At 40.6% G+C, this 19,821-nt stretch overlaps 1 protein-coding gene across 6 annotated transcripts in view; it reads left to right on the top strand.

Moving 5' to 3' along the window:
* Positions 1-19,821, top strand: part of LOC140737958 (TBC1 domain family member 1-like) — a 245,980-nt gene that overhangs the window by 118,239 nt on the left and 107,920 nt on the right. For all 6 annotated transcript variants that reach the window (XM_073064847.1, XM_073064845.1, XM_073064848.1 and 3 more), the window contains exons 2-4: positions 6,698-7,222; positions 15,929-16,018; positions 17,482-17,586. In XM_073064847.1, the coding sequence (XP_072920948.1) occupies positions 6,698-7,222; positions 15,929-16,018; positions 17,482-17,586 (720 nt within the window). The remainder of the gene's footprint in view (positions 1-6,697; positions 7,223-15,928; positions 16,019-17,481; positions 17,587-19,821) is intronic.

The following is a 19,821-nucleotide window of genomic DNA, read 5'->3' as shown; positions in this document are numbered from 1 at the left end:
CACACTAAAATGGCGTTTTCGTCCCCCAAAACCGGAGCTTTTCAGAAATGCTCTCCGAAGTGTGTATTTTTGAAAATGTCGGATCGGCCGGAGCAGTGTGGACGGGGTAACCGGAGAAATTTGAAAACGCTCTCAGACGGCCGCGCGCTATTTAATTGTTTTCTTGAACGCAACCTAACAATTTCTGAACAGACGGCAGCGAGACTGACACCAGAAGAGTTAGAAATATACTCACCAAATACTTTGACCCATAACTTACTGAATAAATAAGTATGCTCACTTTGCCCTGTTTTCTGTCCTTGCACGTATGAAGGTGGTTTACCTATTTATGCAAGTACTTCTCTTACAATAGATGTGTAACAGCCTAATGTAACACTGTATGGAAATACAAGATAACACTGATGCAGACATGTTTTATACATTTAACAAGGTGCTTTATTAATGCAACAGAGTTAGTCAGTTTTTCAATGTTCGTTGTCAGCCGGGTCAATCTGTCCATGAACTCCCTGTTGGTTGCCTCCGTATGCTCCAGCATTTGTTTTTTTTTTACTTTTAAGTTCTCCTGCACGAGAGCCACCAGCTGTCTGTCGTTTTAAGTTTTCTAGTCTGTAACTACACAAACGCGCACTTTCACGGCGAGATTCGACACCAAACATGTTGCTTGTTTTCGGTAGATGTGTCCTGTGCATGTGCAGTAGATAGATAGATAGATACTTTATTCATCCCCATGGGGAAATTCAACTTTCCCAAGATTCGCCAAGATCCCCATTTCAATGTGGACAGATATTTTCAAAAATGCATAGTGTGGACGCCTATTGTTCTTACGTGAAACCGGCGTTTTCAAAATTATCCGGTCTAGTGTGGATGTAGCCGAAGTCCCAGGTACTGAGCAAAAGGTGCCTCAATAAATAGGTGTTCAGTCAACAAGCACGCAGAGGCACGCAGAGACAGATTCTTTGGTCTTTTGTTCTCATGCCACTAGTGCCTGAGGCTAAGAAAAAATCCAGAGGCTATTAGCAAAGGTTTAACAAACCTATTGTGTAAGAAAAGAACTGCTATAACATTAACTAGTGTTTAACTTGTACAGATACCTTGCATGCTGCAAGCTCTCAGAGTCCCTTGGAATTGTTCAGACTTTCATCTGAAGACACCACAACACACCTCACCAGTCTAAAAGACAAAGAACAACCAGATTTTAATAACCTTAATGCTCTTGTGTGCTAGAGGACGGACCAATGCTGCAATGCCAGTCTTTGTCTTTGATGCAATCTGCGAACTCCTGTGACTTCAAAGCTAAATAGCACATCTGAGGTTATAAAGTAATACAGCATAGAAACAGGTCTTTCGGCCCAGCTGGTCCATACCATCCATAGCATCCTCCCAGTTGCCTGCATTCAGCTCAAAACCCTCCAAGCTCCTTCCCTTCATGTACCTATCCAATTGTACTGACTTGTTCATGGAGATTGATGTCATGAGTATTCTTGGCTTCCCAGTTGCTGCCAGTAGCTTTAATGTTGCTTCATCCTGTTTTCTTGGGTAAAGGTTTGGAAAGCAGCAGGTACACAGTGCAGCTGGCGGTGTCTTTCACGTCTCTGAATAATTGAAAGTAAAGATGTTGTATATTGTCATCAAGAAACAAAAGCATTCAGAGGAAATGTGCATGAAATCTATAATAGAATTGTCAAATATATGTGCAAAGCAAGATTTCAGAAACATTAAACAAGGTGATCTAACGGAGCAAGTGAAAACTTGTATGAGGAAAAGATTTTGGTAGGCCCTCAAGTGTCATAATTAGGCACCCCAGCTGTAAGTGGCAGCAGTGACCCTTCTAGTGAACACAACTCTTGTGGGTTAAAAGAAAGCGAGCTGGCACAGAGTCCTTGGTTACTCTCCCAGGTGGATATAGAAGTCCCTTTATGCTACGTTGAGGAGTAGTAGAGTTATTCCCAGTGTGTGCCCAATAATTTTCAACTACTCAATATTACTAAACGGATGATCTAGCTGAAATCACATTAGTGTGGGTGAGAATTTGTTGTGTGCAAATTAGCTGTATTGTTTCCTAAATTGCAACCATGAGTTGACCTCAAAGGTTTTCATTAGCCTCTGAGGTGTTTGAATAAAATATGGAAGGTCCTGTTTAAAAGTGCCTATTTTTCGTATTGGATGGTTTAACAAAAAATACATTGTTGGCTTATTTATCTTATTCTTCCTCTCTATGCTGTAAATAATTCTTATTGTCTGTGCAAAATGGCTCAAGAACCGTTTGTGTTGGTGGAAAATGAAATTTTATCCTTAAGATGATTCTGATTTCATAGCAATTTATTAAACAACCTGTTCCTTTTTAGACAATATATTGCTTCTCTGAAATATTGAACCAGTTTTACACAAAATCACAGAAACTAATTGCTTCTCAAGTACTCATCTGTGTACTCATCAAATTAATGAAAGACATTCAACACCCTTTCAGGCCAAGAATGTTAACATTACAACCCACCCAGCTGTTAATTCGGGTGAGAAACTTTTCCTCTGCTCCCATCTAATGCCGATACAAATTAAGTGTGCTAGTGCAGATATGGTGCATCCTAACACTTCTGCTTTGCTGTTCCTTTTCACACTTTGCGGCGCATTGGGTGGCATTTTTTGCCGTTTCTGTAGCGCTTGACCATTCTTTTACAAGGCTGAGTTGCCAGCTCAACACTCAACCCAGCACAGATGGAAAGCATGGCAAGGAGCCGGCCGGATTCAAACTCGAGACCATCCACCTCAAAGTCCGGTGACGTCCCTCCGCCACCAGCTGGCAACACTTCTGCTTTGCTACTCGGCTTCTTCTCCTGCACGAGGAACAACAAAGAATTCACGCAAAGAATTCAGGGAATTTAGTGGTCCTTTGTTATCTGGGACCACTAAACCAGAGAGAGTTAGAGGTCTTGAGGAAAGACCTGTTTTATACTCACATAAGTGCAATTCAGATAGTTAGTTTAGATTGATTTCCATGCTTGCATTTTAAAACCAGAACCTGGAAACTTCAAGAACTGATAAAAGATAAACTAAGCTTAGTTCTTATTCAAAATAAATTTATTATCAAAGTATATGTATGCCACCCTATACAACCTTGATATTCATTTTCTTGGTGACATACTCGGTAAATCCATAACAGAATAATAACCATAATAGAATAAATGAAAGACCACACAAACCTCAGATTTCAGCGAGTGTGCATATGACAACAAACTGTGCAAATACAAAAAGAAAAAAAAATTAATAAGCAATGAATATCGAGAACACGAGATGAAGAGTCCCTGAAAGTGCGTCCTTAGTGTGTGGAACATTTCAATGATGAGGCAAATAAAGTTGAGTGAAGTTATCCCCTTTGGTTCAAGAACCTGATTGTTCAGGGGTCAGAACTGTTCCTGAACCTGATGGTGTGAATCCTGAGGCTGCTGTAGCGCCTTCCTGATGGCAGCAGCAAGAAGAGGACATGTCCTGGGTGGGGGGAGGTCGCTCACGATGGATTCTGCTTTCCTGCAACAACGCTTCATGTAGATGTGCTCGATGGGGGGAAGGTATTACCCATGATAGACTGGTCGTATCCACAACTTATTGTTGGAGTTTCCATTCAAAGGCATTGGTGTTTCCATACCAAGCTGTGATACAGCCTGTCCACCACACATCTATAGAAGTTTGTCAAAGTTTCAGATGTCATGCCAAATCTAAGCTAACTCCTCGAAGTAGAGTGACTGCTGTCCTTTCTTCATAATTGCACTTGTGTACTGGACCCACAACAGGTCCTCCAAAATAGTAACTTTGAAGAATTTAAATTTGTTAATCCTTTCCACTTCTGATTCTTTGAGGGCTGGCTCGTGGACCTCCTCCTGAAGTCAATAATCAGCTGCTTGTTCTTGCTGACATTGAGTAAGAGGTTGTTGTTGTTATGGCATCACTCAGACAGATTTTCAGTCTCCCTCCTGTATGCTGATTTTGACTTTGACTTGACCTATGACAGTGGTGACATCGGCAGACTTGAACATGGCATTGGATCTGTGCTTAGCCACACAGTCATAATTGAAAGTGAGCAGAGCAGGGGTCAAGTACACAGCCTTGGGGTGGAAGTCAGTTGGCCATTTTGTTCAAGCTTCTCATTTCCTTCCTGAGATTATTGTGCAATGGTTTGGTTTCATAGACCACAGTCAAACTGAAACTGATGTGTCACCACAGAACTGGTCAAGAATATCTCCTGTGGTCTCCCATCCCCAAAATGATGTATTCTGACAAACAGAAGCACATTAAGCCATGAGTTTCATTTCTAATTATTTATTTGTGGATCATGTACTTGGTCTCTTGGCCTGTATTTAAAGAAGCAACTCTGCAAAGCAAACTTCACAATGGGTCAGATGAAGCCCACAGCATCTGAGGTGCCCCATTGGCCAGTTAGGACTTGGGTGACTTGGCTCGGGTTCAAGCCTGCCTCTTTAAGCAGGGTTTGTTTTCTAAAGTGAGAATGCCTCAAAGCTGATGGAGGGAGGAACGCGTAAGAAGCATCTGGACAAGCACTTGAATTGCATAATAGGTTACGGAATAAATGCTGGTAAATGGGATCAGTGTGGTTAGTTAGGAAGCAGGTGGTGGCTGAAGGACCCATTTCTCTGCTGTATCACTTTGACTGTATAACTGTTTCCACTTTATGATGTGATGCAGCTGGTAGATGTCTGAACCCTTACTTATTTGTGATGTTTTTGGACCATCGCTAGCAACATCACCACTACTGTGTGCGCAGGGTCATTTGTGCAGTCATTCAGAAATGTGCTTCAGACAGCCAAGTACACTGGTAACTCGAGCTTGGCTGATTGACCTGTTCTGCTCTATGCCCCTATTGAGATTGTTTCTAGGTTATCAAGCACCCAAGTAATCAAACTCAACTCCCCCTCACACCCCTTCCCTACCACTAACAAACCTGATCTTGGTACCTTTTGTACTTTTTGTCTGGTAACAATTCAATTGCAATAATGCACACTTTGATGCCTGATCCTAGAGCATAAGTGTATGATATTAGAGGTTTCCAAAATCTACTGGCAAAGATGATAACATCTGTGTGTCGATGGCTATTGTAATAGAGTGATCATAATATTGGATGAGCAGCCAAGAGATTGTAAATAAAAAACTTATAACAATAGACTTTGTAATTTGGGAGTTAATACTGTAGCTGTTGGGATAGTTGAAGGGTCCTGGGAAGATCATGTCTACACTTAGATTTTATACCATTTGGTAATGAAGAATGATCTCTGTTTACTCATCATGAGTATTGAGCATGTTAAATAATGCAGCAAATTTATAAAGCCCACATGATTGCCTTGTGCTCTGCTGATAAAATCAAATAGAAAGTTGGAAGTGTAACCAGTCGGGGGAAGGAACAGTTGGGAAAAATTGGAAGAGATCCACAAGGTAGAATTAGGAAGGGCTAATGATGAATGTCATTGTATCCAATGGACGATGCCAGTCCCAATTGCATTATCATGGAAAAAGCTTGAGATATACTACTGAAGAATATCTCAGTGTAGCTGGAAACTGTTTTCTCAAATTACCTAGTTTTATCTGGATAAAATGAGTGGACTTCAACTAAAACGTTTTAAACGAAGTCAAATTTAAAACACTTAGGGGTTGAGGAGATATAAACCATGTATAGACAGATGGAAATAGATTAATGCCAACACAGATGCCTTGTGCAGGAAGGCACAGAGTCGACTGTACTTCCTTAGAAGGTTGGCGTCATTCAATGTCTGTAGTGAGATGCTGAAGATGTTCTATAGGTCAGTTGTGGAGAGCGCCCTCTTCTTTGTGGTGGCGTGTTGGGGAGGAAGCATTAAGAAGAGGGATGCCTCACGTCTTAATAAGCTGGTAAGGAAGGCGGGCTCTGTCGTGGGCAGAGTACTGGAGAGTTTAACATCGGTAGCTGAGTGAAGGGCGCTGAGTAGGCTACGGTCAATTATGGAAAACTCTGAACATCCTCTACATAGCACCATCCAGAGACAGAGAAGCAGTTTCAGCGACAGGTTACTATCGATGCAATGCTCCTCAGACAGGATGAAGAGGTCAATACTCCCCAATGCCATTAGGCTTTACAATTCAACCGCCAGGACTTAAGAACTTTTTAAAAGCTATTATTAATGCTTTTTGAGATAGTGATTTAGATGCATATCATATTTTTTTTTACTGAGTTAAGTATTGTATGTTATTATTTTTGCTACAACAAGTGTATGGGACATTGGAAAAAAAGTTGAATTTCCCCATGGGGATGAATAAAGTATCTATCTATCTATCTATCTATCTATCTAATTTGGCTTCATGCTCGGCATAGGATATCATGGTTCTATACATGAAGAGCTCATTCCAGTGCTGTGCCTTTGTGTTCTATGTTGAAAAGTGGTGAGGTTCATTAAGAGGGACACCTTTGGGCAGATACTTGAGAGAACCTGCAAAGTCTGAGCTTATTTCTGATGAGGGTTGAAATCTTGAGGGAATCTCCACAGTAAAGAGGCAATAATGGGAAAGTATGAAACTGAAAAAAGTGAAAGTAAAAGAGAACCTTTAGAAGGGTTTGACATTGGTTGATTTGCATCTTGCTATGATAACTTGGGAGTGTCTTGAGTTGTTAATAAATGTTGTTTTTAAAAAAAAAATCCCTTTCTGTTATTTCCTCCAGGTCCCAGAGATCATCAGTACCATCCGTCAAGCTGGGAAGACAGTCCATCAGGAAGAGACCCAAATCCGCATGCCCGATGATGATTCATTTGCTCAGAAGTATGAAGTCCTGTTTGTTGGGAAGGTAACAGTGGCCCACAAGAAAGCTCCACCAGCACTCATTGATGAATGTATCGATAAGTTCAACCATCTCCAGCAACGTAATGAGGAAAAGAAAGAAGCCGCCACAGAGAAAAAGCTGGAGAGACCACGGACAGATAGCTCGTTGTCATTACGCTCCAAGCTTTCAATACCATTATCACAAAAGAGAGTCAAATCTGCTCCTAGGCTGTCTGTTCATCATGAACCTCAAGTTAAACCATCACAGAGTACTTTGGAGAAATGTAAATCATTGGACGTTGGCAGCACTTTGAACTCCGATGGAGCAGAGAGCGGTAGCTCAGTTGAAGCCCTGAAACGTGCAGCCAGTGTGCCCAATTTTGTGCAGCCAACAAACACAAAGGCAAATAGGACAATGCTGTTCACGGTAATATCTAATTGATCTCTGCAATTCATGTGTACTTGCTTTGTCTCAGTAAGTCCTTTAAATAGGGAATGTTGAAAGTGCACACTTATTTGCAGCTGCAAGGGGTCATTGTAAGTGCAGCAAACAGAATGAACCAAATACTACCCTGCAGTTTTCCTGGTTTTCAGCAGTACCTCGGATCATGCAAAATTCAAGGTTATGGTTTAGCTTCATTACCTGTTCATTCAGTTTGCTGGTTCATTGCAAACCAGATTCCCTACTGCAAGCAATGTGGTGGTTTTGTTGCTGCTCTGCAAACTGCTAGAGATAGCAGTCTCTGTGTGTTGAGTGTTTTAGTTGCAAATGGATGGTGTATTGAAGACCGTACATAATTCACAAATCACAAATCTCTGGAATTTGTCTGTGGAGCTTGCATATTGTATTACACATTATTTGGAATATCAGTAATTGATTTTGGAGGGTGTACTTCCAGTTTCACTGCTTTTTCTTTAAATTAGTTTTGATGCTAAGTCTATTTTGAATGACTATCAAATCAAATTGGCCAGTTATTTTTTACTTGGAGCAACTACATTTGTTCAACTGGAGACTTTTTTTTAAATTAAGTTCTCGGTTATGCAAGGAACAAAAGGGCCTCATATTTATGCTTGCAATTAAATTACATAAATAAGGAAGTAATTTTATAATAAAGAACAAATGTTCAGATTTAGTTTAAGGAAAAGATAATGGGTAAAGGAGATCATTCTGACCAGGAGCTAATTCTAAGAATCGAATATGGAAATAGAGCGAGTGGAGCAGGAGACTTGCAATTAAATGACCATTGATGCAGAATAATCGAATATTGAGAATTAAGCAGTTAATCTGTATTCCTAACTTGATCACCATGGTGCGACAGGAAGGATATGCGAAGAAATATCAAGATGGGTAGCTGACCAAATAAAATTTGACCACAGACAGAAAGAAAATTGATTATGATAAATGGAGTGAGAAGGTATTTAAAGAGTGAGAGGAGTAAAGAAACTAAAGATGAGTCACTTTAGCATCACCATAAGTTGTTGCTCAAGCACACTGTGGTGAAGCTTGCATTTTTTAATTTCTGATTCTTTAGAAAGCTTCAGTACTTTTACAGAACATCTCGTTCCAATCCAGTCATACATAATATGTGTGGCATCTCGTTGGTCTCCCTTTTTAAACTTCAAGAGATTCTCCTTGCTCTTTTTGTTGTGTAGTGATCTGTGCAGAGAGATGGTTTACAGCTGAATGAAGTTTCAGCCGCTTTTATCAAGTGGTCAGTGTGACAAATTAAATCCAAGCAGACCAACAAATCGTTAGAGGACCGTAATCAGTGAGTCCATTCTGATGTGCATCAGTGCCCACACGTCCATTTCCACGAAGTAGCTCCATAGAGTGCTTGAAAGTTATGGAAAATCTACTTTGGTTAATTCTCTGCAGCTGTACGAGGAATCTGAGAAATTGAGTTGGAAAGATTCAAAGACTCAGTTCCTGTCATCAAAGAGTAATTTCTGATTGTTGAATCATATCCTCTCTGCACCTCTCTCTCTCTCTTTCTCTCTCTCTGTCTCTGTCTTTCTCTCTCTGTCTGCTTCTCTGAAGCTGGTGCCTAATCAAGAATTCGAAGAATTCATTTCAACAGCTTAGCTTTCAATTGAGGATTACTTGATATATCTGCAGCTGACTGTTATTGTAATTTAGCAAACCAAAAAAAAATTTCCATCTTATTGACTTGTATTGAGACTTGCATGAATGTCAGCCTCTTTTGCCTAAAATGGTCATCTTGCTTGCATCATACACCGGGGTACTCCCTACAGAGAGGTAACCGTAGCCTTTGGCCAGGAGCAGATGTCATCAGATGATGCCCAACCTTCATAGTGTTTCGAAGCTTAACCACTACACGCTCCAGTTGGTGGGTCAGCAGTGGTGGCGGAGTCACTGTCCATCTGCTCCTAACTTCCAGCTCAATTCCCCTTGCCTGCTCCATATCCAGCAAGAGGCTCTTCCTGCTTCCTCCCCATCCTGTGAGCTGCTCGGTTCTTGCTCTTTTCCCCAAGGCTCAGCGCAGGCAGCAACCTCCACGCCGACCTTACTGGGAACCCTCTACAGCCGATCTCCATGGAGAACAGCCACATCTGCTATCCTTTGTCCCTGCACTCCTGGACTAAGGACTGGTACCTCAGGGCCTTCCTCCCATGAGCCTCCTCGCATCCTTCCTCCCACGGTACTGTGAGCTCCACCAGGATGATTTTCTTGTCTTTGGTAAACCACAGTATAATGTCTGGTTGAAGTGTGGTTTGCACCATCTCCGGGAACTGCGGCCTCCTCCCCACATCGACCCTCATCTCCCATGATTTGGCAATTTGCAGCAGATTGGATTTAGGCTTGTTGGATATGACTGCCCTGTTTGTCTCTCTGCCAGCTGGTTTATTTTACCCCCTCCCGCTCCAGTGTGTCAACAAGGGACAGCAGGGCCTTGTCGTGGCGTCACCTATACCCTCCTTGTGTTAAAGCTGGTTTGCATCCTGACAGTATGTGTGCCAGTGAACCCCGCTAACCACAGAGCTTGCAGTTAGATCCTCTCTCAGACCCCATGTGTGCAGCTACAATGGTGTAGGAAGAGTGTAGAGAGGAAAGAAATACGAAAGGGCTCCAGTCTCCAAAGCTCTATAAGCAATGGAGCTGCTTCATGAGTTTATGCATTGCAGGCTAGAACTGGGACAGTACAGAACAAGAACAGGCCTTCCAGCCCTAAGTGTCTGCACCAAACACAATGCCCAATGAAACAAAACCTCTTCTGCTTGTACATGTTGCATATCACTACATTCCCTGCCCTATCATGTGTCTAACAGTCTCTTAAACATCACTACATATCTGCTTCCACCACTACCTCTGGCACCCACCACTCTGTTTAAGAAAAAGTGTTTAAAAAATAATTGTTTTTTATTCAAACATTTTAAAATTTAGCTGAAGTTATTCATGTTCCAAAGCTTTAATTTCACATGAGTGCAATGGCCTTTCCCTTACATTGAGGCTAATGGCTGCACAACCTGATGTTGCCTTGTTCATTTTAAGACCCACCCAAGTCTTTTACCAAATCGTGACTCTACTGTCCAATTTAGAAGATGTGTGGAGGGTCACTACAGCAAGTTTTGCATTCCTCTTGGGTCCCAAGGATAGAGAGCTTCGACTTAAAGCTGCCCAGCCCAGACCGAATGGTCAGTTGTTTTCCACAGGTTGTTCAGGTTTGAGGTTTGTTGATAATGGAAACGTGAATTCTGCATTCTAAAGTACAGTTACATTGACATTTGTTTGAACTGCAGTCAAATCGGCACTTTTGGTGCACTTACGTAGATCAGATTATCACAACCTCAAATGTAACATGCAGTGCACTAAGCACAGGCTGTTCATTTGTCAGCAGATTTTTTTTAAAACAGATTATGTTTTTGTCAATTGTTTTGTGATTTTTGACCCTCTGAAGTCTCTGGTCTCCCCTTTCAGTGACCAGCACCTTACAATATTTGGGTATGTTGCTTCCTTCCTTTCTTTTTTCTTCCTTCTGCCCGTGTGGGTGTCGATTATGTGGATCAGTGTTGCATAAAATTTGAAAGTCACGGTACTTAAAAATAAATTCAAAACCATGACCATGAATTGAAAAACACACTCAGTACTTTAACAGTCCACTGGAAGGAACTGTGAAATTCCTCATGGAGTTAATTTATTTTGTCTCCGAGCTCGCTCTTTACTCTAATCCTGGAGTTTGCCTTGAAGCTTGTCGTTCCAATGACCACTCTCCTACATTGGGTACTCTCCTAGTTTCTACCAACAATAAACCCAAAATCATCTGAAATTCTGCTGCACATATTCTAAGTCTTAACAAGAACCCTTCCTTCACTGTTCACCCTTTGTTCACTGTTGTATATTGGCTCCTGATTTTGAAACTCTTTATTCTAAAATTATCTTTGGTTTTTAAACCTTCCATGACCTTGTCCCTCCATTCAATAACTTCCTCTGTCACTTACTCCTCCAGTATTTCTTCTGTTTGTTACATCACCTGTGTCCACGCCATTACTTGCCAAGTCCTGTGATCAAGAATTGGTTCATTAAATCTCGTTATTTTAAACTCTTTCTTTCTTTAAGCATCTTCTTCAAACTTGCCCTTTTGAGTACGCTTTGCCCTCATACTTCCGTGCATGTTTCATATTAAACACTGTTTGTTAATTCTCCTATGAGGCACCTTGTGATAAGATTCTGCACCTGGTTTTCATTTATTGGATATTGAATGAGCCCAGAAGATTGACCGAACTACAAAAGACTTCTTTTCAGGGCCAGCCATGGCGTCTGCTAAAGCATGTAGAGTTGGACCCTGTGGCAGAGAGAGCTGGATAATAAACAGGTAGCCATTGTTACAGTCGGTGTAGAAGCTGGTGTTGAGCACAGGAAGTTTGTTTACATAACTTTTCCCACACATCACACCACACTTTCTTGTTGCTGTGAGTGTTCCCAGCAGAGGCCCTTGGTTTGTAGATGCTGCTAGTCTGCAGTCCCACAGTGGCTGAAGGAGCTGCCCTGCTTGACCTATCTCATAGAGAGTGTCAGAACATTCAGTCCAGGTAGATTATTCGACAATAAATGGCATCATTGGTATCCTCAATCTATATGTTGAGTATATTAGTACAGGTAAATATGAAATGTGTTGATATCCTTCACATTCCATTGAAGAATGTGTTAAGAGATAGGAGAATGTGTTAAGAGATAGGAACAGGAGTAGGCCCATCACACCAGTCAGTCAGTAAGGTTAGACAGATAGATACTTTATTGATCCCAAAGGAAATTACAATGTCATAATAGCATTACAAGTGCACAGATATAAATATTAGAAGAGAAGTAAGAAGAATAAATAAAAAATAAGTTACCACAAACAGTCTAACAAGGGGAGGGGTCATCACTTCCCCGGCTATAGGTTGACTCATTATAGAGTCTAATGGCCAAGGGTAAGAATGACCTCATCTAGTGCTCTTTGGAGCAGCACAGTTGTCTTAGTCTATTACTAAAAGTGTTCCTCTGTTCAGTCAAGGTGGCATGCAGAGGGTGAGAAACCTTGTCCAGAATTTCCAGGATTTTCCGTAGGGTCCTTTGTTCTGCCACAGCTTCCAATGTGTCCAGTTTGACGGTAATAACAGAGCCAGCCTTTCTAATCAGTTTATTGAGCCTGTTGACGTTACCTGTGCTGATGCGATTGCCCCAACACACAACTGTAATGAAGATTGTACTGGTGACAACAGACTGGTAGAACATGTGAAGGAGAGGCCTGCATACTCCAAAGGACCTCGGTCTCCTCAGGAAGTAGAAACAACTCTGGCCCTTCTTGTACATAGCCCCTGTGTTGGTGCTCCACTCAAGTCTGTCATCCAGGTGCATCCCAGGTACTTGTAGGTCCTCACCACATCCACGTCCTCACCATCAGTATTAACAGGAAGCTGTACAGGCTTAGTCTTTCTGAAGTCCATCACCATCCCCTTTGTCTTACTGATGTTGAGCTGCAGATGATTCAGCTTGCACCACTTGACAAAGTCCTCCACCAGGGCCTGTATTCATCCTCCTGTCCTCCCCTTATACAGCTATCTATTGCTGAGTCATCAGAGAATTTCTGCAGATGGTATGACTCAGTGTTGAATCTAAAGTCCAAGGTATACAAGGTAAACAGGAAGGGAGCCAATACAGTCTGCTTTGGGGGCCTCCAGTGCTACTTACAGCCATGTCTGACACACAGCTCTAAAACTGCAGAAACTGGTCTGCCAGTCGGATAGTCCATTATCCAGGATACAATGAAAGTGCCAGCTTGTGTTGAATGGAGCTTTGCCCCCAGCCATGAGGTTACAGCTGATCCTGTCCTGACCTCAGCTTTGCTGTCTAATGCCTCGTGGTCCGAATGTGTATCACTGACTTGAATGCAGGCATCCCTGTGTTAGAGCAGTTCAGCTGGACATCACAGAATCATGGCTGAAAGAAGGTCATGGTTGGGAGCTTAACATCCAAGGATACACCTTATATCGAAAGGACAGGCCGGTAGGCAGATAGGGTGGGGTGGTGTTGTCAGTAAAATGAAATCAAATCCTTTGAAAGAGGTGACATAGTATCAAAAAGTATAGAATCCTGGTGTGTAGAGTTAAGAAACTGCAGGGGTAAAAAGACGCTGAGGGGAATTGTACTGTATGCAGACCCCCGAACGGTAGCCAGAATGTGGGATATAAATTTCAATGGGAAATAGAAAAGGTATGTAATAAGGGCAGTGCTATATTAGTTATGAGGGATTTCAATTTGTGGGTAGATTGGGGGATGAGTGTGAGAACCCAAGAGAGGGAATTTGTCAAAAGCCTTCAAAATGGTTTTTTATAGCAGCTTGTGGTTGAGCCCTCTAAGGAAAAGGCAGTTCTGAGTTGAAATCTAGAACTGCAACCCTGCCTTTGTAAATAGAGCATTGAAACTAAAACTGAGGTGGTTATATTGAAGTATAATGAAGATCACTTCAAACCCTCAACTGGAGCTAATTTTAGGTACTGCACTACAGGAATACATGCCAAGAGCTTGGAGAAGGTGCAGAGAGGGTTTGCATAAATGTCAGAGGTTGTGGAGTTGGGAGTCTGAGATGGTGATTCTTTGAGCTTAAATGGTATATTTCAAATCACAGAATAAAATAAGGAAACACTTCCTCTATTGGTAGGGCGATGATATTGGTAAAGAAACCATAAAAAAATTCTAGAGGTTGGTTAGGCAGCAAATTGGTTTGATCTGGAGAACACCAAATGACCATTTTATGGAAGCAGATTCACTGGCAACTATTAAGAGCTTTGGATGAATTTTAGGGGAAAAAAAGTTGTGGAGCAATCAGGAATTTAAAAATGATAACGTTTGAATAAGCTGAAGCATTTTCACATGCTATTTTTTTTATTTCATTTGTGGAACATTGGTCACCCATTTTCTTCCATATTCCCCTTTTATGGTGGGAGATGTTTTCTAATCAGTTATTGAATCTAGTCCATCAACATGAAAGGAAAAATAAAATTATGTTTTTAAATCCTTCCACAGAGCAGATTAAGTAAGGGTTGAAAGTGAATTATTGTACATTAACAGTGATAAATAATTTGTTGTACACTGAGGAAGGATTCAAATGAACTCCTGATATAAGCAGTAACAAATGGAGTGAATTTTAAGAGAAGAAAATTGTGGAGGAACAAGTACAGGTCCACAATCCCTTATCCGAAATCCTTGGAGCCAGTTGCATTTCGGAATTCAGAATTTTTCGGATTTCAGAATCCCTCCTTATTGGTTCCGAGACCCCCCGTAGATACCAAAAAACAAGTATGTTCAAGTCCCTTATTTAACCAGTCTCAGTGTGAGTGGACTTTAGGACCCAGTGGAGCTCCGGACCTACGCATATCCTCTTGTATACTTTAAATCATCTCTAGATTACTTATAATACCTAATACAATGTAAATGCTATATAAATAGTTGTTATACTGTATTGTTTGGGGATTAATGACTAGAAAAAAACTTTATTTCCAATAAAAACATTCAATAAAACATAAAACTATACAGTTTCAAATGAACCGAATCAAACACATGGTAAATGACTTATTGGAATAAATGTAGAACATCACTGTCACTATAAAACTTTAGTAACTTGTCTTTCTGTTTCTTTAAATCATTTACAGTGGTAGTTTCACACCATATTCTTCAATAAGACGCCTCACAGACACACCATGATCAAGCTTCTGCAATAACTCCACTTTCTGTGTCATTGATAATGATAGATGCTTCCTTCTCTTTTTCTCATTGTTACCCATAGGGTTACCTGCAGCTCTTTTTGACATTTTCACAGTGAAATTAAACACAAAGTCAACAGTGAACACAAAATATCAGCGAACAGCAAATGCACGTGTAACCAGTACGAGCGCTGAGCCACAACTAACGTCTGGCGGCCTCTGCTAGTGCTACCACGTCACACCTGAGTGACGTCAGCTGTTGGCGAAAAAACTTCGGTTTTCGGAGCTCTTTGGATTTCAGATAAGGGATTGTGGATCTGTAATTTAAAAAATAACTTTTGAATTATTCACAGTTTGTAGGGTGAACAGAGGCACTCCCTTTTTTGGAGATTTCACTCCCTTTTTAAAATTCTTTCATAGATGAAAGACTAGGCTATTATTTCTATTCTTAAAACAGTCTCAACGAGTAAATGCCTGTCTGTTTAAGATCAAACTAAAGATTACAAATTAAAGTCAGCTGCTACTGACCTTTTGATATAGGCTCTACGCTGCTGTCTTCGAAACAAATCCAGGCCAAGACCGTTGATGGGGCCTGACATAATATACTGTGTACTCAAACAGCTAAGATGGTGAACTGGAATACTGACAATGTAGAATCTTGTTATTTTCCATAGAAATTAAATTGAATCATTTGGAACAACTACTAACTGTAAAACCGGTTGGATAAGTTAGAAATGACATCACATGTATACGACGTGCAGTACAAATCAACAAGTTTAATGCCAATATTCATTCAAGATGTAGAGTACATGTCTTTCTAATGCTTTTGGTCTTCACTATTTATATTTTAAATGCATGTCTGTTGTTGTTGCCATGCGATTTAGTAGTTTACTTGTGTACATTTCCAATAAAAATGTGTTTTCTCATTTAGATTGGCCAGTCAGAAGTTTACCTCATAAGTCCTGACACAAAGAAAGTAACGATTGAGAAAAGCTTCAAGGAAATCTCTTTCTGTTCTCAGGTTGGTCTTAAACATGATTATATCTTTATCTGTCATTTCCAGGTAACTAGTTTTTTAAATAATTTAGAGTTAGAATTCATTGAAGATATCCTAGTTTATTGACTAAGCTGCAAATTATGATTGTGGAGGAACAGTTAGAAAGCAAGTTTGTACTATAGATTCTTGCCGGCTGGGGGTGGGAGGGAGAGTATTTCAAAGCTATGAACAAGTTGTGTTGGCAGATTTACTATTGCTGTGTTCTCCTGCAAGGAACACTTCTGCTAAGGAGCAGGTGGTGAGGAAGATTTCCCACTTTGGATTCTGAGGGAGTAGTTGAGTAACTTCACTCAGTTTTTCAAAGTAAATTTGTTATCAAAGTGCATACGTATATGTCACTATATACAACCCTGAGACCTGATTTATTTCAGGGGTACTCAAATCCAAGAACCATAAAAGAATCAGTGAAAGACCGTATCCAACAGGGCAGACAAATAACCAGTGTGCAAAAGGCGACAAGCTGTGCAAATACAAAAAGAAATAATAATAATGTAAATAAGCAATAAATATCGTGAACGTGAGATGATGAGTCCTTGAAAATGAGTCCATAGATTGTGGGAACAGTTCAATGATGGCACAAGTGAAGTTGAGGGAACAATCTTCCTGATGGCAGTAGGAAGATTGTACAGGAGCCTCAGGACTCACACCACCAGGGTCAGGAACAGTTATTGCCCCTCAGCCATCAGGCTCTTGAACCAAAGGGGAAAACTTCACTCAATTTCACTTGCGCCATCATTGAAATGACAATTGAATCTTCCATTCTCATCTCTGCTGCTTCCTGATTGATGTCCAGAATGGCTGGACCTGTGACTCTTGTATTGGGATGTTCCCTCACAAACAACTGTTGATATGGAGCCAAGGCTTTCGCAGGACCATCTGGAGTGCTGTGTGTTCTGTACAGACCTCGACAAAATGTTCAGTGGTGCCATCCACAAAGATGGATTTTGTGCCACAAAAGTTGCTAGCAATATTATTAGTAGTCCTTGCCATTTTTTGTTTGAAATGACCAACAGAACTAGGTGTGACTTGCATCATTTTACAGTAATAACTATGTAAGTGTTTTATTTTGCCATAACAGACTTGTCACAAATGTTTGCATGAAAATATAATTCTGGTACTCTCTTCCAAGCCTATCGAAGATGAATGCACTTCAGAAGTAGGCCATATAGATATTTGCACTGGAACTTTATTTTTCCACATGAGCAGCCCAATTCAATAACATACTCTGTTCACCATGTTCCTAATACCCTTACTAGTTCTATAGTGAGTAAAATTTGAGTTATTTTGTACACTTTATTAAAATTTATGCAAAATATATGCATAAGTATTATGCATGTTATGACACTGAATAGGTCATTCTTATATTATGCATTACAAAATAATTTTATAAACTATGAAATTATTTTTCTTCCTCATTCTATAAATAGGGAATTAGGTACGTGGATCACTTTGGATTCATCTGCAGGGAGAACTCAGACAGTGGAAGCTGCCATTTTGTCTGCTACGTGTTTCAGTGTACTAATGAGGCCTTGGTAAGTAGATGCCCATATTCTAGTGCGAATGCAGGATTTAATGGCAGGGTGAAATCAGTAAATAAATTTCATTAGTGAGTTGCATTGTACCTTTTGGGTTTTGTGTATTTCTGATTTTATTCTGGAATAAAAGATCCACCTGGGAAAGATGTGTTCATTGAAGTTTGCTTGAGCTACTGGGTTAGCTTTGCTCCACAAAAGACCAGAGGGATGATTGGAGCTTGAAAAAGAACCTTCCTTGAGTATCCAACAAATCCTTTGCCATTCTTTGTTTTTATTTGTATGTAGAATTTAACGATCGTTTTAGAATTAAAATATCAATATAATGTGGGAAACCTCTTTAAACTATCGTTAAATTAAGTCATACTGGAAAGCATTTAAATAACATTTCATTTGTATTTTTCTCATGCTAGACTTCATTAATGTCAGGAGTGGGCCAAAGCAGTTCCTGATATTTGAAATTATACCACACAAGATGAAAAGAAACAGAATACCAACTAAATGCATAGTTAGACATCTGAAGGCATTATTACTGAAGTACCATGACAAAGTATTCTCTGAGGACTGTTAGTTTGGGTGCAGAAAAGCCGAAGCGAAAGTCAGAGGTTGCAGATCAAAATGCAAATACAGTGAATGCAGAGGTAGCCGAGGACATGATAACGATAACTTGTTGTTGCACACCTTCCACACAATAAGCAATGACATATGCGACTCCCAAGAGTGATTTCAAAGGTTTATGATTCACTTACTTTATGGCATTGATACTGGAACTTCTGAGAAATGAGGTAATGTTTTTATTGTTGAATCAGCTGTCATGAGAAGGTGAAACTTGCTTGACAGAAATGCCAACGTCTAATTGGTAGCTGCCTGACTCAATGATATTGAAGTTGCAGATGATTCATAACAAATAGTCTCTTATCTGTTTTGTGAAGCAAGAAACCCTTGTGTTGAAATGCTTGGGGAACCAGAAGTACAAAGTCACTTGTTCCTCCCAGCTTTGCTGGATTAAGCTAAATCACTCCGTCCATATCTCAAACTGCATCTTTTTTCCCTGATGGAAATCTCTCTAATTGAATTAAATGAATCATTTTGGCAGCATCCATTCTCAACTGGGGCTTTCTGTTATGTACTGTATGTCTGAGATCCAATCTCCAGTGAACTAATAATGAAGCTTTCAGACCTTTCTGTTATATTGGCGAGGGGGGGGGGGGTGGAATTTAGGGAGTAATCACTTGCACCCATGTCTACTCATCTGGATTCCTCGGGCTGCAGCAGAACAAGCCCAAAAAAAAACAGCTTGCCTGTGGTGTTGGCATTTCCATAACATGTACCTGGATGCCTCTGCATTCAAGTGTTTTGACCTGCATGCTCTGACTGTGTCTTTTCTGCACCCAGACTTCCAGCTCTCAGATATTGGCTGTCATGATACCCTGTCTTCAATATATTTATCCATGTATGTACTTGATAGGCCATTTCTTTTCAACTTGTGGCGGAATTTGCAGTATCTTCTCCAGATCGTGGAGGCACTCTACTCTCAACTATTTTCTGCATTCAGCATTCCTTCCCTCTCCTCCCCTGGCCATCCTGCACGTGAATCACACCACCAGAGACTGCTGAATGGAATGGTCACTTGTTGACTTTGGATCAACCTCAAGACAGGTGAAGGCAGAGCTTTGGTTTGATTGAAATACTGCCCTCTGCAAGCCCTCTGCATACCTACTTACCTCTGGTTGCATTTTATACTATTGGTGATCAAGAATCTGCATACCCTGGTGCAGAGGAGATTTCCAAAGACTTCGGAGCTACTAAAGAAAAAAAAAAGCCTCCTCTCTGTCTTAAATGAGCAAATTCTTTATAAAACTGTGACCATCGCCCTTCCTCTATTTCAATTCTAAATTACCTTCAAAAGGGATTATTATTTCTGCATCCACTTTGCCAGGAATCTTTAGCTGTTGACTCTTGCGAGATCATAAATGTCTGGAGGAAAATTGCATGGGGCAAGGGTGAACCAGTTGGTATAACTAGTTAGGGCAAGGGTGAACTAATTGGTGTAACTATTTGAGACAGGCAAAGTATCTGAAAAATTGGTGCTATTGCCCATTTTTGTGCCTTGAGTTATTGGAGGGCTTTGTACACTGAGTCGTGAAATTTTCTCAAAGCCGGGCGATGTTTTTCCAAATGCAGGGGAAATTAAGGGTTGTGTGGATTGGGTCATGGCACTGAGCTCAAAAGACG

This window comes from Hemitrygon akajei, chromosome 13, assembly GCF_048418815.1.
Source record: "Hemitrygon akajei chromosome 13, sHemAka1.3, whole genome shotgun sequence".
Taxonomy (NCBI): domain Eukaryota; kingdom Metazoa; phylum Chordata; class Chondrichthyes; order Myliobatiformes; family Dasyatidae; genus Hemitrygon; species Hemitrygon akajei.
Note: the sequence above shows the minus strand (reverse complement) of the source record. Positions and strands in the feature narration are given on the sequence as shown.